This window comes from Phyllostomus hastatus, unplaced genomic scaffold (assembly GCF_019186645.2).
Source record: "Phyllostomus hastatus isolate PE091 unplaced genomic scaffold, TTU_PhHast_1.1 phas_contig_86, whole genome shotgun sequence".
NCBI classification, from domain to species: domain Eukaryota; kingdom Metazoa; phylum Chordata; class Mammalia; order Chiroptera; family Phyllostomidae; genus Phyllostomus; species Phyllostomus hastatus.
The window spans coordinates 19071982-19095911 of record NW_025333977.1 but is presented as its reverse complement, the minus strand read 5'-3'; the positions used below and the strand labels follow the sequence as shown (position 1 = coordinate 19095911).

General features: G+C 35.6%; 1 protein-coding gene across 1 annotated transcript in view; it reads left to right on the top strand.

Annotated features, from left to right (window-relative positions):
- The window catches only part of ZBBX (zinc finger B-box domain containing), a 101299-nt gene that overhangs the window by 53869 nt on the left and 23500 nt on the right, over positions 1-23930 (top strand). The window contains exons 9-14 of the mRNA XM_045851774.1: positions 5809-5929; positions 14396-14505; positions 14888-14988; positions 16140-16219; positions 18047-18183; positions 22628-22938. Of these exons, the coding sequence (XP_045707730.1) occupies positions 5809-5929; positions 14396-14505; positions 14888-14988; positions 16140-16219; positions 18047-18183; positions 22628-22938 (860 nt within the window). The remainder of the gene's footprint in view (positions 1-5808; positions 5930-14395; positions 14506-14887; positions 14989-16139; positions 16220-18046; positions 18184-22627; positions 22939-23930) is intronic.

The following is a 23930-nucleotide window of genomic DNA, read 5'->3' as shown; positions in this document are numbered from 1 at the left end:
ATAAGAATACTTCAGGTTGGATTTATCAATATAGATATACTCATACAAGATATGGGCTTTAACGTGCTCAAGCACTTTAGCAATGGCATTAACTATTTGCTAGGTTGGTTAATTTTAGCTTGGACTTGATTTTGCAGTTAATGACAGAGAGATGCTGCAAGATCCCTGATACTTTGTTGAGAAAGAATGTTGAAGGCACTGAGAGATAGGTGGGAAGGTTGGAATCGATAGTGTGAAACCTCCTCAGTCATCTTTAACTAACTCTACCTCTATGAGGGCCCAGAGGACCCTCTCATCACCAAGGAGTTAAGCATTGGACTCCTGTAAAAAGGTTTGTTGTGGTGGAAGGTAATTGTGGATGGAGATGCTTTAATGGAGTTGAACTGCTTGATTTCAAAGGAATTGTGGCAACCTGGAAGAGTAGAGGCCAGGTGTTGGCACATACTCATCAAAGTTGTGGTAGAAAAATTATCAAAATAAGTATCAGGGATGAGCGGTAAATAGATTGCTTCATTCATAGAGATCTGTGATGCTAATTAGGGGACCCAAGAATAAAAAAAGCTATAGAGTCTTCTCTTTTACCTGTATAAGTAGCAGATTTCTATCTAATGGCAGGGAACCAACTGGAGCCACTATATTGGAGATTCGGAGTTTTTATAAAGTTCCCAGACCTAAAAAATCCACACATCTGTATTCTCTTAAGTGAGATAGATGGAGAGTCCTTTTACATGCTATTGTATTGTGGTTATAAGAGCACACTAAGTACCCTTCAAGCCTTCACTACAGAACTTATGGGTATTTTCCAGGATAAGCATGCAATGAGGAAATGCAATACACCTTCAGGAGGGTTATTAGATTCTGACTCCGAATTTATTCTTATCCCTAAAGACTTTAAGTACCACCGTAGGCCACAAATCATCAGTCTTAAGGACTTAAGGAAGTGAAGTGATAGATAGAGTCTTCTCTGGATTCTGTCTCATAGTGGTTGTATTGGTACTGTGAGATGATTATGTGGTTATTTTCTAGGTCCTGAATATGTATTGGCAATGGATATGCTTAATAACACGCAGAATCCCTATACTGGTAATTTGACCTGAAGCATAAAGGTTGTTATGGTATTATATGAGTAGAAGACCCTAGAACCCTCTTCTTCCCCTATCAACTTCCATGCTAAAATAGCATTCTAGGAGCAGCAAAACATTTCTTGGGATTACAGAGATTAATGCCAACATAAAGGACTTGAAAGATTCAGGAAAACTTCTTTTCATTATATTTCTTTTTTTTTTTTAAAGATTTTATTTATTTATTTTATTTTTAGGGAGGGAAGGGGGAGAGAGAGAGAGAGAGAGAGAGAGAGAGAGAGAGAGAGAGAGAGAGAGAGAGAGAGAGAGAGAGAGAGAGAGAAACATCAATGTGTGGTTGCTGGGGGTTATGGCCTGCAACCCAGGAATGTACCCTGGCTGGGAATCGAACCTGGGACACTTTGGTTCCCAGCCCGCGCTCAATCCACTGAGCTACGCCAGCCAGGGCTTTCATTATATTTCTATTTAACTTTCCTCTGTGGTGCAAAAGCCAATGAATGGTTTTGGAGAATGACCATGGGTTTTAGCAAACTTGATTAGATAAGGATGATGCCGATCACAGTTGCTTTCCTGGATGCAGTGAAAATCAACATGTTCTCTGTGGTTGAGTGGGCAGCTATTGACCCAGTATAGGGGTAAAGGCTGGTAAGTGTTTTCTGTAAAGGGACAGATGATAAATAGTTTAACCTTTGAGGGCCATTCAGAAGCTCACAACTCTGCCATTGCAGTGCAAAAGCAGATGAAGACAATACACAAACAAATGAGAGTGGCTATGTTCCATTAAAACCCTATTATGGACACCAACATTTGAATACAATGTTTACAATGTTTACAATGTCATACAATGTTTACAAATCACAATATGTTATTATTCTTTGTTTTTTTTTCCAACCATTAAAACATAAAAGCCACTCTTAGCCCAAAGGCCATGAGTGGCAGTTAGTGGATCATATTTGGCCTGTAGGCTGTAGTTTGCTGATCTTTGACCTATGAAACGTATTCTTTTCTATTTCTATTAATAAGATAATGAGAAATAATTTGAATTCATGTGGCAGGGATAACAGCACACCTTCACACTTTCACTCCAGACCTACACTAGTGCTCCTGAAGGACCTCTATGGTCTTCTGTTGCAAAAATGATGATGCTTGCACATTATGTTGATGGCAAGGTGCTAAGGGGATTTGGTGAATAGGCAGCATCTGGTACAGGATGATTTTATTTCACCCTGTCTACAATGGATGGGGCTGTGATTTGTCCACATGAGAAAATGTACATATTTTAGATACGGATTTGCCTTCTCTGCCTGTAGGACGCCTGCCAACAGAAGCCTTATTTATCACTGTGGTATCTCACACATTTGTCTCAAACCAAAACACTCAGTTTATTATGAAAAAGATATAGCAATTAGCTCCTAGCCATGGAATTTGCTGATCTTACCATGTGTAGTGTTTCCAGAAGCAGTTTTCTTGATACTGTTGTGGGATGCCCTGCTGAAGGTCCAGTATGGGTCCCGGTGCAGAAACAACTGTCCTATGAAGCCAGGTGCTTTTTCTGTAGGGTGCTATATGTTACATGAAACTCCAGCCATGCTTTCATTAAACAGGTAGCTGAGATTACCCATGGGCATTTTGAGTCTCAGCGTCAATAGGAAGGGGCGTTGTACAACTATGCTGGTTGAGCTTAAGACCCAAAGAACCATTGTGATGTCACAACATGATGAAGAAAAGATAGACTTCATATGGAAATCAATAACACACATAATAATCTTCTGTAATCAGTGATAGTGTTCATTGAGCAAATGTGGCAACCCAATGAAGAGAGGGCTTGTATGGTTTTGGATCCTTTGGGCGCGAAGCTTTGAGTCAATCCTCCAGGTAAAGGTGTCGGCAGACAGTAAGGTGAACATGGAGTGAGTGGTGAAAGAAGGAGGCTATGGTAATCAAATCAACTTGGGCTTCATAACCAGCTACAAAATTGCGACCAAACCAGCTATGGTTTATGATGAGTAATTGTTTTTTCCTCCTCTTTCTTTTTTGCAGCCTTATATGCTGTGTACTACCAGTATCTAACATTGTAATTTAGGTTTCACTTGGGAGTATCACTGAATTGGAAATTGAACACTTCCTATGATACAAAGTGCCTACAGAACCTTGTGCTTTTCCTGTCCTTCAGACATGAATTTTTTCTTTTCTTTCCTTTTTTTTTTGAGAGAGAGAGATGGAGAGAGAGAGAAAGAGAGAGAGAGAGAGACACGATTATTTAGATTTGAAATAAGTAGACCCTTTCCAGATCCATTCTCTTCCATTTCTGCCTTCCTCTGTGACCCGAAGGTTAAACTCTAGATTTTACATCATCTGAGCTGCTTTGTTCTCTGGTTTATAGTTGGGTTTGGCCAATCTGAGACACTAACAAAACACTGAAGGGTGAGAAAAAGGAGGTAGAGGCATTTACTCTGCTTTTCCTTGTTGATATGCTGAGATTTTGCAGTGACTTCATTCTCTATCCACGTTATTAGGATCACTCAGATAAACTCTCTTCCACAGCCATTACTTTCAATGACTTTCTACAATAGTTCTCTTACTTAGTCCCCTCAAACCTAGCTTTCCATTCTTTCTTTTTAAAAATTTTTTTAAAATTTATTTATTTATTTTTAGAGGGAGGGTTAGAGAGGGAGAAAGAGAGAGTGAGGAATATTAATGTGTGGTTGCCCCTCATGCACCCCTGACTGGGGACTTGGCCCATGACCCAGGCATGTGCCCTGACTGGGAATCGAACTTTGGTTTGCAGGCAGGCACTCAATCCACTGAGCCACACCAGCCAGTGCCCCTTAGCTGTAACAAGTGATTATTAGTTAGTCCCTTCATTTGACCTTCTTTAAATTACCCCTTTAAGTTTTTTGTTGTTGTTGTCAGGACTCTGAGATGCAGACAATTAGAAAAAGGATTTCTAAGAAACCAAGATTTGAGTTGAGGTCTATAGCATAAGTTGGAGAATGGGGACAGAGAGTAGCATGTGCAAACACCCTATGATGGAAGGAAGCATATAGTGTTAATAGGGCTGAAGATCAGTAGGTGTGGCTGAACCTTAGATAGCAAAGGGCAATATTTTAGCATAATAGTCTACAAAGGAACTGCATCTACTGGCCTGGAAAGACAAACTTGTAGAGAAGATACAGATTGGCATAGAGATAGGTAGAAAATTTGTAAAGGCATTATCATTAAAACCAATGGAAGACAGTGTTTTAATATCAAGAAGTGAGGTCAACAGTGTGGTTGCTGTGGAGAAATCATTAAGATGAGAACCTTTGTTGACATAATATGTGATTTTTATTTGCCCCACAGTATTATATGTGTGATTATCTGTGTGTATTGTATGTATGTATTTGTAAGAATTTTCCTTTTCCTAAGATATTAAGTAGATTCAAAGGAACATTTATAAAATTTATATAGCTTATAAAGAAAAACAAAACAGTAAGCACCTGTTCTCTCCCCTCTTCCTTTCTCTCTAAGCGATTATCAGTAGCCTGAGTTGTAGTTTTCCACTCCCTTGATTTTCTTGCAGTTTATTGCCTGTGTGTAAACAACACAATATTAAATTTGCATGTATTGGAATATTAGGTAAGTGGAAAGCTAGTATATGAATTCTTTTGCAACTTGTTTATTTCACTGAATATTATTTACTGCTATTTATCCATCCATATGTGCATAATTGTATTTCATTCATTTTCACTGCTTAATATTCCTCTGGTATATGAATACAGCACTGTTTACCTGTTTGAATGTGGATGGGTGTTTGGGTTGGCTCTCATTTTTGCCATTATGAATGATGCTATTGTGGATATTCCATTGTGTAGTCAGGTTTCCTGGAACACATGCACGTGCATTTCTAGGATGTCTATTCCTGGGCGTGTCGCTGGGTCATTGGGTGTGCATGGCTTCAACTATACTAGAGAAAACCAATTACTTACCTAAGTGTTTGTAGCAGTTTACACTCTCACCTGCAGTGTATAAAATGTTTGGTTGCTTCCTAATATCACCAACACTTAAATAGTCAGATTTTAAAAGTTTTTTTGGTCTGAGGGAGATGAAATGGTATGTCTAATTTGTGTAACTCATTATAAATGACACAGAGTATTTTTTCATATGTTTCTTCACCATTTAGCTTAGTAATTATACTTTGAATTTCCAAGTTCTGTAGTTATTTCTTTCCCAGAAATCTCCATCAGTTTTAAACACCCCTGAATAGCAGTTTTAATTTGGTAGTACTTCAGAAGCATCTTAAGCATCTGGAAGTAAATGGCCATGTAGCTATAAATTCACAAAGACAGTTGTTTCCTCCAGGTGCCATTCTGAGTTATTTATTTTCTGTTTCCCATAATGTGTAAATATTGTCAGTGGCTATAATACATACCTTCATGTTTGTGTGTGTTTATAGAATATATAATGAATCTATTTGCATTTATTTTTAGCATCTAAAAGAATTAGTTGCTTTTAAAAACCTTGTGAATCATCAGGTTCTTTTATTTCAAGGGATTATTGAAGAAAACTGTCTATACAGTCATTTAATAAGTCATCAATATTGAACACTTTTACATTATTTAAACCTAGAACTATTGATTATAAATAAATATCAGACAATATTTGGTAAGTTCTGTATCTTGAGAGAAGTTATGATAATTTATAGAGGAGGTTACATTGAGTATGTATGTCATGTTTATTGTTACAGACTCTTTGGAAGAATGTGAAGTACAAACCAATTTGAAAATTTGGAGAGAACCAGTTAACATTGAATTTAAAGAAGATAGTATATCCTACATGGAAAAATTATGGCTTAAAAAACACAGAAGGTATTCTCTGAATTTTTGCATTATTATTAAGAAACATAAAAGCTATTTATGATTTTGCTAGTGTGACATGCTTTTTGGTAGCTTCATATTTGCATAAATACTTTTAATGCAATATTAAATTCCCATAAAGCTTCTACTGTTCTAATAAGAATTTTAATTCTATTTATGTATGTGATACATCATTAGTTTAGGGTTTCCTTGAGAAATGTAAATGCAAATATGGGGAAAAGGCACACAACAGTATAAAATTAATGAATAATAGCAAAATCATATGATAAATGAAAGACTACTTTGAGAAGGTAGTGCTCTCAGATATTTGAAATTAGCATAAACTTTTGAGGCTATATTTTTCAGAATGTACTTTTAAGTTTAATTAGACCTTTAATTTTATATTTTATTAATAGTATTCAAATATATTTTATTCAAAGACTATTATCATTAGATCACCATTTTATAAATTATTTAAAATTTAACATTAAATATTAATAAACAACATTTATTTTTCACAGATCTTAAGGCTGGGAAATCCAAGATAAAGGTGCCAGCAAATTCAGTGTCTGGAGACTTCCTGGTTCATAGATGCCCATCTCCTCATTATGTGCTCCTACGCAAATAGGACTAGGGTCTTTCTCAGGCCTCTACTGTAGGGCACTAACCCCATTCATGAAGGCTCTACTCTTACGACCTAATCTCCTCCCAAAGGTCTCACCTCCTACTATTGTTACCTTGGAGGTTAGGATTTCAACACCCCAATTTTGGAGGAGCACAGACATTCAGAACAGAGTTTTCTGCTCCTGGTCCCCTAAAAGTCATGTCTTACTTTCATGCAAAATATGTCCATCTCATTTCAATAGCCCTAAAGTTCTTAACTCATTCCAGAACCAAAAGTCTAAAGTCCAAATTCCTATCTACAAACCATCTAAATCAGATATGGGTAAGACTGAATGTACGATTCATTCAGAGGCAAATCGTTTTCTGTCAACCTGTGAAATCAAACATATATGCTTCCAAAATACAGTGGTGAGACAGACAGAGGATAGATTCCCAATCTAAAAGGGAGAAACAGGAAAGAAGAAACAGGTCCTGAGCTACTCTGCAACCCAAGAGGACAAATTCTATTATATCTCAAGTCTTGAGAATTATCCCCTTGGTTGATACTCTGCCCTCCAGACCCACTGAGATGGAGATCCCACCTTCTAGACATACTAGAGCAGGGATCCAGCCTTCTGGAAACACTGTGGCTGAAATCCTGCCCCTGTAGCTTTGTTGAACAGAGATTGAGCTCCAAAGTCTCTGTGTGGCTCTGGCCTCTGGCTCTGGGTGGCCTCATTCCTATTGTGGCTCTGTGCTGGGTCACATGCCTATGACTCTCCAGTGCTAGAATCCAGTGCTTCTTCTGTTGGAGGGTCATGGGGATAGCCTTGTCCCTACAGTTTCCCTAGGTATTGCTCTCTCTGCAGCAACCAGGAGCTCTCTTGTTCTTTGATGGGAGGGATAGTCCTGATGGTTTCTGAATTGCCTTCTGGGTCATTCTTCTATTGTATTGGACAATAATAGGTCATGGCTTCTGTTTAGATGGCTGACTAATCTCCCTGTCACATGATCCTTTGGTCCTATCCTTCCTGTTCTCTCCTGCATAGGGTCTTTCATTCTTTTCCATATAGGTAGGCTGAGAATGTTCCAAAGTTTTAAGTTTTGCTTTTCTTTTGATTAATAATTCTGCCTTTAAGTATTTTTTCTCTTCTTGCATTTTCCTATGAGCTGACATGAGAAACCAGGACTTTTCTTTAACACTGCTTAGAAATTGCCTCAGCCATATATGCAATTTCTTTTTTTTTTCAACTGCCACTTTATTATAAGATGGTGGAACTAATTACAAATTTAAATTATAACTTGGCAGTCTTTAGTCAGGTACCAAATTTTGTTAAAAGCAAACTGCTTATTCAAAAGTGATCATGGAACAGTAAGAAGTACAAGAAACATTTTTGGCCAATAGATTGTTTTAGTTCTGTCACTAGAAGAAACTCATTCTTTCATTTTTAGGTGGGGTAAACTGCGCTGCAGTACAGAAAGCTTTGGTCACAGGCTAGTTCCCATTTAGTCAAGTGTTTCTAGCTGTGGCAATCTGGGTAGATTCATTTACAGAACTGTCTGTGCTTGAGTCTTCATTGCAAGCAGTTTTAGATCTACAATGTACTTGGCTATCTCCTTTTTCTGCTTCCCAGAGATGCTCTGCACCTGGTGTTTCTTCACCCGCTTTATCATGTGCTCTTGTTCCTTCCAACGCATCACATTCTGCACAGAGATATGGTAGTCCAGGTTATTCTTTACCCCCTTGTGTACTCTCTGCAGCCATTCCCAGTAAGTAACCTCCAAGGCCATCACCATGTTACTCCCCTGGACATCATCAAACAGGTAATGGGACTTTTGAACCAGTGCCTGCTAGGACTTCTCCAAATCAATTGCACCCTGGATGTTTTTTACGGAAACTTGTTTCACTTCTAATTGGGCAGTTTTTTGCTTATCGAGTTTATCAGTAAATTGCCTAACTGAAGTACCATATTTTTTAGTTACATAGGTAAACAACCCTATTGCTGATACAGCAGAAATGGCCTCTGGACTAACCACATATATTTCCTTGGTTAGAAAATATAGCATAAGCCAGATTCCAAGCACATAGGGTACTATTACACTGGTTTTAGGATAAAGGAACTGGAAGAATTTCTCAGGGATCAGTCCATGACAAATTTTTCCTCCATATTTGGGGAGAGGTGGTACAGGGGTGGGACTTGGTTACCTGGTGTGAAAGATCCTTGTTGCCTGCAATACTTCTGGACCAAGGATGGCTGTGTTCTTGAGGGAGGGGGCAGTAATAGCAGCAGCAGAAAGTACCACTTGAGCCCTGGCTGGTGTGGCTCAGTGGATTGAGCTCCGGACTGCAAAGCAAAGGGTCGCTAGTTTGATTCTCAGTCAGGGCACATGCCTGGGTTGCAGGCCAGGCCCCTGGTGAGGGGCAAGTGAGAGGCAACCACACATTGATGTTTCTCTTCCTTTCTCATTTCCTTCCCCTTTCTCTAAAAATAAATCAATAAGATCTTACAAAAAAATAAAAAGAAAGTACCACTTGAGACAGCATGCTCAGCAAGGGTCTGGTTGGTAGTCTTGATGTCCCAGTGACCTGGATGAGAGAGTCTGTCAGAGACAGGAGCAAGAAGGTTGCTCCCATACGTGTAATTCCAATACTCGCAAATTCTACCTTTCATAAAACTCTAGGACAGAAAATACAATTCAGCCAAGTTCTTTGCCAGTTTATTAACATTGATTGCCTTTCTTCCATTGTCTAATAACATGTTTCTCATTTCCATCTGATACCTCAAAATGGCATTTACCACCCATATTTCTACCGATATTCTGTTCAAGATTACTTAGGCATTTTCTGAGAAGACTGTCTTTTTCTACAGCTCTCTTCTCTTCTTTCTGAGCCCTCACCAGAATTGTCTTTAAAGGTCCATTTAGAGCAATGTAACCTTTTTTTTAGCATGGACTTCAAACCTTTTCTACCCATTACTCAGTTCCAAAATTTGTTCCTTATTTTTAAAAAGTATTTGTTATAGCATCATTCTTCTTCTGATACCAGTTTTTGTCTTTGTCTGTTGAGATGTTATAACAGAATACTGCAGAATGGATGGTTTATAAACAAAAACCTCTATTTCTTAGAGTTGTGAAGATTAGGAAGTCCAAGATCAAGATTCAGAGTGTGATGACAGTCTGCTTTCTGATTGGTAGGTGGTTGTGGTCTTTTTGTTATCCTCACATGGCGGACTCTGCCTTAATGACCAAATCACCCCAAAGTCCCCACCTCCTTATATAATCACATTTACGATTTCAACCTTTGAATTTTAGGGGGACACAAATATTCACATCATATTAATTAATAAATATTTTAGGGAGATAGTTTGAGATGATGCAAAATCCTGCTTTTCCTTACATTATCATTTACTCATTCTAGCATTTGTCAGAGGATTTTCCTGCAGCACGTATTACTCCCTACTCTGTTGGCAATTTTTCTATGTCTTTCATTTCTTTTACATTTATTAATGGAATTCCTCCAGGAAAGGTTTCCATTTATTCATTCAACTGGTTACTTATCTGAACTCACGAATATTTATTTTTTTATTAAAATCTGATACTATTCTTTATTTTGTGACTCAAATAGTTTCTGCTTTGACCATTGAGACTCTTGCAGGTTGATGTCTCTCTTTTTTCAACGTGGCTTTTGTTTGTCAGTTGGTTTGCTTTGAGTATCTCTTCATTTTTATGGCATTCAAGGTATATTTATCTGTCCTAACTCAGAAATCATTTCTCCAAAGAATCATGACTCTTATTGTTGGAGAATCATATTCAGAAACCAGGCTCTATGGTATGTGGGCTCTAGATGTGCTCACTGCTGCTCAGGCGTCACAGGCCCTAGGCCATCTCAGAGAACATCTAGGAGAAAAAGTACGTACTTGAAACATGAGTTTACTCCCATACCTCCAGCTCTAAACCAGAATCATGTGGTTCATTACATTCTCTCTTTGCTTATTTGTAGTTTCTTTCACCTACAGTGTGAGAATTCTAGCTATCATTACCTATAATGCATTTATTAATTTATCACCTTCAGTATATCTATAGAGTGGTTTCAGAATTGCTAACATCACTGTGAGAAAAAATTCCGCAACTGGAGCGCATTGTTTGTGTACAGTTAGCCTGCTGTCTCCAGGCACAGAGTTGTTTTCCAAAGTTGCTCAGGCCATGATACTCATTTCTTTCCCACCTTCTTTAGAGTGATTTTACCATTTATCGATTACTTTTAAATATTTTGACTAGCATAAACTCATGTATGGTTCTATGGGTTTTTACCAATGCCTGGAATCATGGGTTTACCATAGTACCAAACAGCATAATCCCATCACCTTGACATTTGCTCGTGCTTACCCTTTGTAGTCAACTCTTCTTCCCCAGCCTATGGCAACCATCGGTCTGTTTCCATCCTTATCCAATTGCCTTTTCCTGATTGTCATGTAACTGAAATTGTGCAATATGTGGCCTTTATGTCCTGCGTTTAAGATTCAGACATATTCTTGAGTGAATCAAAATCTATTCATTTTTATTGTGGAGTATTATTTCATCCCTGGGATATAAAGTTCATCTATGTAAATGTTGAAATATATTCTGGTGTGCCCTGACTGGCCTGGCTCTGTGGGTTGGGTATCATACTGCAAACTGATAGGTTGCCAGTTCAACTCCTGGTCAGAGCACATGCCTGGGTTGCATTTCAGGTTGCCATTTGGGAGCGTGCGAGAAGCAAACAATGGATTCTTTCTCCTTCCTTTACCCTCCCTTTAAACATAAATAAATACAATCTTTTTTTTAAAAAAAGAGAAAAATATACTCATTTCTTTCTTTTTTTGTAATTACGGCTAAATCTGTTATAAATATCTGCATATAGGTTTTTGTTTGAATATAGGTTTTTAATTTTCTGGTAAATATCTGAGACTGGATTGGCTAAGTTATATGGTAAGTGTATGTTTGTCTTTCTGAGAAATAGCCAAACTGTCTTCCATAAGACTGCATAGCTTTGCATTCCTTCCTGCAGCCTAGGAGTGTTCTAGTTGCTCTCCATTCTTGCCAGTGCCTGGTAATTTCAGGTTCTTTTCCTTTCAGTGGTTACTTTATTAGGATTGTAGTTGTATCGCATTGTGTTTTATTGGCAGGGTTTTAAGTTCATTAATATCCTATTTTAGTTATTCCTATGTAGCTACTGTTTAAGTTTTATATGTCTCTTTTAAAGTATGATGCCTGTAACAGTCCTTCAGGTGTGAAGCTCAGTGGTATGTACCTGTCCATTGCCTCCTTTTAGTTTAAGAATTATTACCGAAAAGTAACATCAAGTTCTCTTATCTTTTATGGTGGCCGTTCTTTGATGCCTTTCATACTGAATTTGTTATTCAATAAAAGAAGCACAATTTTTTTATTTAATGACCACTATCATTTGTGCTTGGACACATGCAAAAACCTTAATTTAATCTTGGGCACATGAAGTCCTGAGCTATGCTGAATGCTGAGTATTGGCAAATTTTCTTATTAGAAAATAATGGTTAGTGAACATATTTGCTACAGTCTTATTTCCAGTTAATGTTTTTTAAACACTGATCATTTCTTTTGAGTTAATACTTTATGTCTTAATTTCAGATGCTAGTACAGGGCAATCCATTTGTAATTTACAAGTTTGTGATTGTAAATTGATTATAGCATTTCTGATGCTGTGCTTCTGAAGAGTTTCCCATGTTGATAATGATGATCATGGTTAAGATTTTATCCATGGCATGGATAAAATGCCATGGATATGGCATTGGCATGTTTCATAACAGGTTTATGAACATATGTTCCATTGAATTTTGTTTTTGCATTTCTTTTATGATTTGAATAACTTTTTTGTATATTATGTGCAACCAATATAGAAGTGTTGACAGATCTTACTATATCTTAATGTCTCCAGTAGATCTTTAAAATTCTAGGAAAGTTTCATGAAAAGAAGCATATGATTTGAATTTAGAGTATTTTAAAGGTAAATATTAGCAATTAGCTGATTTTCCCACTCAAATTCCCCTACTCTTTTTATTACATTTAATTATCAATTTCAGTTGATTATCAGAAGTACCCAGGACAAGTTTTTTGAATACTGATTTCTCTACCTAACCCCAGAAGAATCTCAAAATCAGTGTTTTAAAGGATGGATATGAGACTGCATTTAAAAATTATCTTCCTTGACAACTGGGGGGCAAACAGCCTAATAAATTCACAATACCTTTAGAACCACTCATCACACATTTCCTCAAATGAATTGGTCAATGTTCAATTTAAATTTTTAGGTAATCCTATTTTAAAATACCCTGTATGTTTATTCTTTATTTATGTGGCTTGATCTTTTAGCAAGGCATGGGTGCCAGGGGTTCAATACCCACAACACACTTAGTTTATTAACTAACTGGTTATTTGTTCATGGGCAAATCATTTAAATTTTCCTGGCCTACATTTTCTCATCTGGAAAATATTGAGTTTATAATAAACAATCTGTAGGGGTTCTGAGCTCCTATGCTTTACTACCCAGACTCTGTCAGTCTTTGGTTCCAGTCTTTACTCATAAAATCAGATGTTTTCACTTCATGAAGAAGTATTTGGGTAATAATACACTTATATGAATCTATGATTGAATTTTAATACCATATATCCATGTCAAATTGGAAAGAGATTTCTGATGGCCAGGTACCAATTTTTCTTTGATCTTTACTCTTCAACATTCTTATCACTTAATTGAATTATGGATGTAAAATGATATGCTCATCAAATTTGTTAAGACACAAAGCTGAATAAAGTAAATATTTTGAAGTGTTCTGATGTACACACATCCTGTATTGGGAAAATGAACATAACTGTAGGTTGCCAGGAAACTATCAACTTTTTATGCCTTTGCAGGTGGAGACAAAGACAATATAGAGTAATGGTTATAAATATGGGCTTGGGGAGGCAGATGCTTTGGGTTCAAAATCTTTTTCTGCATTTATTACCTGAATGATTTTGAACAAGTTGGTTTGTTTTTTGTGCCTTGATATCTTCATTTGTAAAATTAAAATGATACTAGTGCCTATTTAATGTATATGCTAAGATTAAATGCCCGAAATTAGAACAGAGCTTGATGCATGTTAAGTTATGTATCAGTTTTACCTATCAATGTTATGAAGAAGGCCCTGACCTTTTTATGGGGACTGCATGAGATTGTATGGTCTACAAGGGCTGCAGCTACTTTTATTCTTGGTTAAAAAGGAAACAGCTTCCCATGATTTGGGAATAACCTCTGAAACCAGATGCACACTCTTGACCTCTGAGAAACCCTGTGCTCTAATCCCTTCAACATGAAATGGGCCACATCAAACCTCGTTATTAACTGGATGACAGATGCCACAGTCAGAACACTTCATATTCATATCATGGGACCCTTCTGGTTGATGGAAGCTTAGAAAAATATCTTCAGGTTCTCTTAGATTATCAACACAATGCCAAAGCTGTAAGACACAGCCCACATTCATAAATTCACCTGTTAATAGTGTAATATGTTTCATGGGCTTCATGTGCCTTTTGCAAGAACACTGACTTCTATTAGAACTTTGCTTTTCTTCCTAAACAAAAAACAGTAGGATATGCAATTTAAAAAATGCTGTGTGATGTTAATTTGATTTATAAAATTATTTTAGTAGATTAAGATTCTCTTATGCAATCATACTTTTCTTCTGTGAATTCACATACAGCTGTGATTTCATTATTAATTTTGTAGACTCACTCCTTGGTGAAATAAATCAAGATTTTGTCTGGGAAGTTTTAGACAATGTATTTTAGTCTCTAAATTGCTTCCATTTTGTTTTGTAGAACTCCACTGGAGCAACTTCAAAACATGCTGCCAGACACGTTCATACCTCAGTGTACAACCGCCGCTGAGACACAGCCTTCTCAGACTGAGAGTGGTGAAGACAGTGGTGGTCAGTCCAGTCTTGATCAGAGATTTTCAAATTTATTATTTCAAATTATATACTCTAAGCATTAATCAGCATCTGCTTTTGTTTTTCTTTACTGTATCATTCTTAACTGGACTATGTACCCTTTATCTACCAATCAAAATAATACTTTCTCCCCATTTTCTAGATATACTTTGCCTAATTTGAATAGCTTCATTTAAAAATTGAATGTTAAGAAAATGTGCATTTTGCTTGAACTACAAACATTGACAGCATTTATATATTTGTGTACATGCACAAGAGAATATACTTGGTAAAAAAAAATTTGGCTGTGTTATTTGAAAATAGGAAACGATCAGGTAAAGTATATTCTTTGATGATGCTATTTTCTAATCTTATTCCCTAGCTGAGGAGACCACAGTGCAGTACCCAGTACTGCTTATGCCGGTAGAAGAGGTCAGAGTACAGAGACCCGAAACAGCTGTAAAAATAGTCGAACTGGATGACGTAAGTGCACAATGGCCACTCAATGTCACTTAACAAATGGCAATTTCATAACATAGAGTTACAACTTCACTTTATTTGCTATAAGCTTTCTTTCATAATTCAACATAATTTAATAGGAAATTTGTAAGTGTTTTATTTTAAACATGCTGATAGTAATGAGTATTGTTTTAGTTTGATGGTAAATTTCTGTATTGATAATGTGCCATTCTTTGGAAGCATGTAGTATTGGAGATGAAAAGACATTTTATTCTTTTAACTTATGTATATAAATGTAGTTAATTGTTTATTTAGTTTTTTATGTTATCAGGCTTTTAAACACAGATTAGTGTTTATTATCTAATAAAATATGTATACATTTAGTTTTTTGAATGTCATTAATATTACTTCCTTTTTAAAGGAAAAAGAGTGTATTTTAGAATTTAGTGTAATAATTACTTGAATACAAGCCTCTAGAAGACAACAACTAGGGTCAGCTAAAGCTAGAGCCAGTTAGAACTAGAGCTCCAGGCTGAAAGTTTAAGTTGTGACCAACTCAGTGCATTTCTGACTTTCTAGTCACCTAGTAGTTGAATATACCACTTATCCTCAGTATTTATATTACTGTGGTTCAAAGTCAAGTCCTAGAATAAGAAGTACCTCTTTAATATTACTTCCTTCCTTAGGTTATTAGCCCCTGATGTGTGTGTGCACATGCGTGTGTGTGTGTGCACCTACCAAAATTTTATTTTTCCTCTGGACAAATGTTAGCTATTGAGCAAAACAGATCTGTGCACACATGCCTATATATGTGTGTATGCTTGTTACCATTTCTTTATGTATGTGGTAAGCTTATAACATGCTGGCCAGAGAACTAAAAACCTCTCGGTCAACAATCTACTGGGCAATTAGTAGTTACAAAGCAAAACATAAGTTGGTACTGTTGGTTCTGAGTGTGAGAGTAATGATCAAATGACTGACAGAGGAAGTGCCCTCAGCCAATATCTGTTGAATTTGTTGGGTTCTTCTAGAAATTCATGATCTATAACATATAGTCAGAGAGCTGATAACATTATTCATTGAAGAAACTTCTCTAAATATTACCACAAGTTAGCTGGCAAATGTATAGCATATTTATTGAATATACTAATATTATACAACATGCATTTAATAAGACTTACGAAGAGGAATTGGAAGAACGAGGAAACATCGTCCCTTACAAAGTTGAATTAGCTGTTGCAGACAGTCGACAAAGGTAAGGCCTTTCTGATGCACCTTTGAGGCTTATTAGAAACCCACCAAAAATCAAGTATCTTTTCAAATGAGAAATTTATAATGCAAAAAAAAAATAAGTTTATGTTAGAATGTATTTTACTAAAGTTGTGTTTAAGTTTGGATACAATATTGCTAATATTTGTCATCATTCAGCAATTTGAAATTTGTCCACAATGATATATATATATATATATATACACACACACACTTACCTAACATTTGGATTATTTAATACATGCTTATGAATTTAGGAATTGTAATTGTTTGAAATTGCTGACCAGGGCTGATATATTTCATATGAGCTATGTTCAGTCCTTCAAAGATAACTGAATTTTTCTCACTTTAATTTGCTATGAACCCTAAATAAAACAGATACTATTAAGGATTATTTTAAGAGATCAAAAGAGCTCCCAAATTATAAATTACTTCATTAGTAGATTCTACTGTGTAATTAACAAATTAAGTATAATGGTGCACTTTGCAAATTTTGTAGAATTTTGTTATTTCCAAATGGAAAATAACATCTAGCTGTATTCATTAGTAATGTTAAAAATTACTTTAAGTCCCTTTCACTGTTGAAACTTTAGGTAGGATTTCACATGTTTTGACTACAAAGTATTAAATTGGTTAAACAACAAAATGAATTTTCTAGTAAGTAACTCCTATGCCAATTCTTTGCTTATATGTTCAGATCAATGTAGGTCCCTGTCAGTATTTTAAAGCATCAATGGGCCTTTATGACACGCTCGGACCTGCAGAGCCCCATGATTAGACACATGGACCCAGATATTTAGCCGCAAAGGTGCTTTTGACATGTGACATTTTGTCAGCAAGCAGTAGACAACCTTCTGGTCGTAAATAAGAGGTTTTTATCCACTACTGTATCCCTAAGGAAATGAATGGCACTTCTGCTCTTTAAGTTGATTGTTTTATATATCTTACTATATTTTTTTTGCCTTGTTCTCCATGTATGGTGTTAGAGAAGGCACAAAAAGTCACTGATCATGGTTTGGCTATAGTGTGCATCTTGAGTTTGTAAGTGCCCTTAGAGCTTCTTATTTTCTAAGAAAAATAACAAATCATAGGTGATAATGCAAGAAGACCTTTTTGATTAAGTAAGCATAATCCATGAGTTTTTATGATGGATTCAGCAAACTTACAAAAATATCAGGTATTATTCAATATACTACTCAACTAATAGAAAATGTTAGTTAAATTGTAACAATGCAATTGGTAATCATCATTAAAAATGGAACAAATACCACATATGCCATTTTAACTCTTATAGTTCATTGATGAACAACTAAAAGTTTATTTAAGTATAAAACTTTCATTTGATAGAAGGAGACTTGACTTGGGGTGGTAAACTCAATAAATTATGCAGAAGACGTATTATAGAATTTTATACCTGAAACCTACATAATTTTATTAACCAATGTTACCCCAATAAATTGAATAAAAAATCCCTTGATTTCATCAGATTTCAATGATCTTGAAAGATAACTCTCTATCATTTGAAGAAAGAATATAAAGAACAAAACTTTTTCCAGAATATTTTTAAAGGAAACTTTCAGTTAAAATTTTGTAGTTAAATCAGTGTTGGCCTAGTTCCCTATTTCTTTTAAATCTGTAATACTGCATAGTTACTTGTAGTTTACAGTGTGTCCCACAGCAAGACCAAAACACAACATGAATATCCCTGTTCCCTTCAGGTTTTATTATATTTGTGTTAATAAGCTGGGACTCTTTACTCTTTTAACATTATTTCTTCCAACTCTATTCTTTTGCTTGTCCATAAACATGAAAGTTGCAGATTTCATGATTATCAGAATGCTTTTCTGTACGAAAAGAACATCCTTCAGCATCATGTTTTCACAAAGGGGAAAACAGACTTCTTACATCTTTGTCTAAGCAACAGCTCTTGTTGTGAAGATAGCTCTAGAGGTAACTTTTTTCCTTGATTAATATTATTAGCAATAAATGTTGGTAATTTAATAAAACAAATTGGCATTGCAGTACATAAAAGCTTTGACTATTTTACTATTCATTTGAGACCCAGAAAATTTAGTACTCAGAAGAAAATTGGTTGAAAATATACCCAAATTGGAGCTTAGGACTTTAGAGGACACTCTATCTAGTCCAGAAGGTATTTTTTAACTTACATGGAGCATGGTGTTTCAGTTACTTATAGGAAAAGGCTGAATATAAATGTTTATTGAGTGTTACTTTAAAGATACTTAATTTATGTAAATAGACTTTTAGAGCAGTTTTAGGTTTGCAGCAAAATTGAGCAGGAAGTATAGAGTTCCCATTTACCCTCTGCTGCCACAAACTCATAGCTTATCCCACTATCAACATCTCGAGCCAGAGTAGTACATTGTCAACCAAAAAGCATGCATTGATACATTGTTACCACCATATATCCATAGTTTACATTAGGGTTCAATCTTGGCTGCACACTCTATGGGTATAGTGACATGTACCCAGCATTATAGCTTCATACAAAATAGTTTTACTGCTCTGAAAATCCTATGGGCTCTGCCTTCTCACACCTCCTTTCTTCCTAACCCTTGGCTACCAGTGATATTTTTACTGTCTCCATAGTTTTGCCCTTTTCCAGAATATCTTATAGCTGGAATCATGCAATATGTAGCCTTCAGATTGGTGTGTTTTGCTTAATGATATGAATTTAAAGGGGTTTCCACTTTTTATTATGGCTTAATAGCTCATTTATTTTTAGTGCTGAAATTCCATTGTCTGAATTTAACACAACTTATTTACACTTGTATGTTCACTTATTGAAAACCATCTTGGTTATTTCCAAGTTTTGGCAATTATGAATAAAGCTGTTATAAATATCTGTATGTGTTTTTTTTTGTTTGGACCTACATTTTCTCCTAATTTGGGTAGTATCAAGAAGTGTGATTGTTGGATCATATGTTGTACATATTTGGCTGTGTAAGAAGTCACCAAACTGTCTTCCAAAGTGGCCATGCCACTTTGCATTCCCACCAGCAACAAATGACAGTCTGTTCACGTTCTTGTCAGCACCTGAAGTTGCTGGCATTTCAGATTTTTGCCCATCGAATAATTGTGTTGTGGTATTTCATTGTTGTTTTACAATTGTCTAGAGGTTGATGATGTTGAACTTCTTTTCATAAGCTCATTTTTCATTAATGTATCTTCTTTTATTTATTCATTTTTAGAGGAAGGGAGGGAGAAAGAAAGGGAGAGAAACATTAATGTGGGGTTGTCTCTTGTGCACCCTCTACTGGGGACCTGGCCCAAAACTCAGGCCTGTGCCCAGACAGGGAATTGAACCAGTGACCTTGGGTTCGCAGGCTGGCTCTCATTCCACTGAGCTGCACCGGCCAGGGTCAATATATCTTTTTTGATGAAGTGTCTGTTAAGCTTCTTGGCCCATTTTTTCTGTTGGGTTGTCAGATTGACTGAAGAACCAGTCATTCTTACTGTTGAGATTTAAGGGTTCTTCTGTATATTTTGGATAACAGTACTTTACCGGATACATATTGTGCAAATATTTTCTCCAAGTCTGTCTGTAGCTTGACTTCTTATCTTCTTGGCAGTGTCTTTTATAGAACAGACATTTTTAATTTTAATTAAGTCCAGCTTATCAATTATTTCTTTCATGGATTCCGCCTTCTGTGTTGTGTTCAAAAAGGTCATTATGATACTCAGTATGACCTACATTTTCTCCACTGTTCTAGGAGTTTTACATTTTTCATTTTACATTTAGGTCTATCCTTCATTTTGAGTTAATTTCTGTGAAGGGTGTAGGGTCTGTGTCCCAATCAATTTTTGGGGCATGTGGCAGTCTAGTTGTTCCAGAAATATTTGTTGAAAAAGTGATGTTTTTCACCAGTGTATTGCCTTTGTTCTTTGGTCAAAGATGGGCTGATTATATTTGTGTGGGTCTATTTATAGATTTCCTATTCTGTTTCATTGATCTATTTTTTATGCTTTTGCTAATACCACATTGTCTTTACTAGCAGTCATATAGTAATTCTTGAAGTTATATAGTGTCAATTTTCTGCCTTTGTTCTTCTTCAATGTTGTGTTGGCTATTCTGGGTCTTTTGCCTCTCAATATAATTTTTAGAATAAATTTATCAATATCCACTAAATAGTTTGCTGAGATTTTTGATTGGGAGTGCATGGTGTCTATAGATCAACTTGAGAAAAACTGACATCTTGATGATACTGAAGTTTCCTAACCATGAACATGAACTGTATATTTATTTAGTTCTTCAATTTCTTTAATCAGAGATTTCTAGTTTTCTCATATAGACCTGTACATAGTTTATTAGACTTATGATGAAGTATTTCATTTGTCTGTGTGCTAATGTAAATGGTATTATGTTAACTCAAATTCCACTTGTTCATGTTGGTGTGTAGGAAAGTGATTGACTTTTGTATGTTAACCGTGTATCCTGCATCCATGTATCCATGTATGTTGACTGAATCACTTCCGTTTCTTTCTCTTCATTGATTCTTTTGGATTTTGTACACAGACGATCACATCCTATATGAACAATATCAAATTTCTTTCTCCAATTTGTATATCTTTTCTTGTTTTATTGATTAGCTAGAATTTCTGGCTCAATCTTTAAAAAGGAGGGGTAAGAGAGGAAAACTTAGCCTTGTTCTTCATTGTAGGAGTAGAGCTCCTTGTTTCTCATTATTATATATGATATGAACTGTTGTTTTTTTGGTAGTCTTTATCAGGTTGAGGTATTTTCCTTTATTTCTAGTTTGCTAAGAATTTTTTTTTAATCATAAATGGGTATTAGATTTTTTTGTGCATTTTCCGTATTGACTGATATAATCCTGTGATTTTTCTTCCTTAACATGATGTGATGAATTAAATTGATTTATGAATGTTAAACCAAGATATCTAATTTTCATGACTTAAGAGGGCTTCTATTAAATAGGTTATATTAAATAATGCCTGTACTTTCTGCATCACATTTTAAACAATAATAAATGGCTATTTTGTCTCCTTTTCAGCAAAAGATCCTAATAATGGAATTTTGCTACCTTGAAAAAATATTGTAGAGGTTAGTTGCAAGACATTTCCATGTAACAAATGGCAAGCGTTTCTGTCAAAAAACAACAACAATCAAATAATTTCTATTTAAGTTTAGAAGGAAAGTACAGCATTATTGTGGAAGTTTTATTAAACTGAATAGCTTTTATAAAATTTTTCTTATTAAAGCATTTCTATGACTCACAAGTTATTGCATTTCTCAGAGTAAGTATTTATGCAGTTTAAGTGTGGTAGTTGTTGAAAGGGAATGTTATAAAGACTGCATGCGACTGCTGAGTTGCATCAACATTTGACTGCCGCAAATCATTTGCCTACAAGGTAGAATTCACATCACTGGAGACTGTTTCAGTCACAGCCTCCACTGGTTTACACAGTATACTTATAGAGAGAAGGTGTTGATATTGGAAAGAGAATGAGGGATAATCAGATGAGACTGTATTAAATCTGGAAAATGGTATAAATATTTTTTTAATTTAAAATGAAAGCAATATAGTGCAAAAATTGTTCAATCATTTTTACTCTTCAGAAAATCTAGACCAACGTTTCACCACCCAGGTTGCACATTACAGCCACCCAGATAACTGGCAGAGGGAAAGGGAACAAACACACATGAGACAAGAGAGTGCATGAGTCCCACTCCCAGTGTCTGACTCATGGTTTGGGGTCAGGCCCACTCGCTGACAGTTTTTGAGAGTACCTTTCTATGAATCCATTGTGCAGCCAGATCGAAACCAATGATCTAAACCAAGTGATATATTAAAAACTGACATGATGAGGTGGTAACTAATAAAATTTTGCTCATTTTGTAGCGTTCCAGAGGCAGGTGTCCTGGCTTAAACTTTCCGTGTGCCTCTGACTTCTGCTCTTTTATCTGGCAGGCCTTCCCTTGCCCTCTCCTTATCAGTAGCATGCTAAGGAAAAGAGGTTAAAGTGTGGGAATAAGATTGCCTCTGCATTACTTCTCTTCAGTTGCTGTCGTAAAACTTGAGTGAGAAAGAGGAGGTAGGAAAGGAGAAATTAAACCATGGGCTGAATAAAAATTTGCATCAATTTCAAGATTTCATTAAAAAATGAAATCTTGCTTTCCTCCATTAGTCTCTAGCTCATTAAGGTTTGAATGCCTAAGTAAATCATGATTATCATTTATGAACAAAAACTGCATAATAGTAATTTAATACTGAGCACTCAGTATAAAAATGTTAATAAAATAGTGTTTAATGATACAGGTTTACACCACAGAGCATTTGGGTTAGGAACAGATTAATCAATGTATTTGTTTAAATGTATTTATTTAACTTTTATAAATGTGTGTTTTTGACAGCAAGAACTTCAAATACAAAATTAGATAAAGATGTCAACCCTGATGTTTATTTTCCTGCTGTTGAAAAATTAGGGGAAAGGCTCTGCTTTAAAAAACATTTCAAAGAGAAAAGTATAAAAGATATGGAAAGTAATCAGAAGTTGGATAATTCCTGCATGTCATTCGAGAGCAAGGATTCTTTGCCAAGTGTAGATTTAGAAACACCTTCCATTAAGGAGAAATTACCACAAAACATCGAAGAATCATTGGAATTTAGCAATCTTCCTGAGAGGCCAGACTGTGAAGATCCAAAAACGATGGAGTCACCACTGGTAAATTTCTATTATGTTTATTATATTAACAATTTTATAAGAAACATCATAAGAAAATGTTATACTCACACAATATATTTGTAAATGTTATTTATTGAAGTTAGAATGTGCTACCAGATATAATTTTGAGGTAGTTGAAGTTTGAGTTATATTGGAAAAATTGTTAATGACTTACAGGACAGATTCTAATATGGTGAATGCCATTTTAATAAATGGTTTCTATAACAAATAAAACTTTAAGGCCCATTTCATGCACCATAGTAAGAGTGCTGTTACCTTTCTAAATGGCATGCGTTATTATGAATAATTTAGTATAATAAATTCTTTCTAGTTTTTTCACTGTACAGTCACTGGTTAAAATGAAAAAAAGGCACATATGTAGATAGAATCAGTTTTTGTGGATTGATGTAAGTATAGGATTTAAAGGAACATGGCTAATAAAGAGATGGGGGGGAAGTTTTGTTTCTTAGGAAAAAAGGTAAACTAGCTTATTATTACATTATTGCCAACTTTTAAAACTACTTATAAACTTCTGTTCTACATACTGAAAATCTTAACTAGTAGTCTTATTGATAATAAACTCTTGGGTAATTAAGCAAGACAAATGTTAATTTTTTTGGAAATTAGGAAGTTAAACATTTGAACAATCCTTTAAATTCACGTGAAGTGAATCTCCACGGCGCCTAAACTGAAGATGGTACCAAAAATTGGACTGAATATTGGGCTGCTGTGGCTTCTGCTTGGGGATTGGATTTCTATGCCCACTTTGTGACAGGCCTTGCTTCTTCTGAAGTGTGAAATTGGAACTGAGACCTATGCAGAACCTTAGATCCGTAATAGTCTGCTAGTCTCTGAAGGACCTCACCAGGAGACATTTTCACAGAAGCAAGGATATGAAAGGAAACTGACTTCTGTGGGAATCTGGTCCATAAGACCAGAGTCCATAAGATATCTAATTTGAAAAATAGATATCTTGAGTTTTCTTTTTGTTT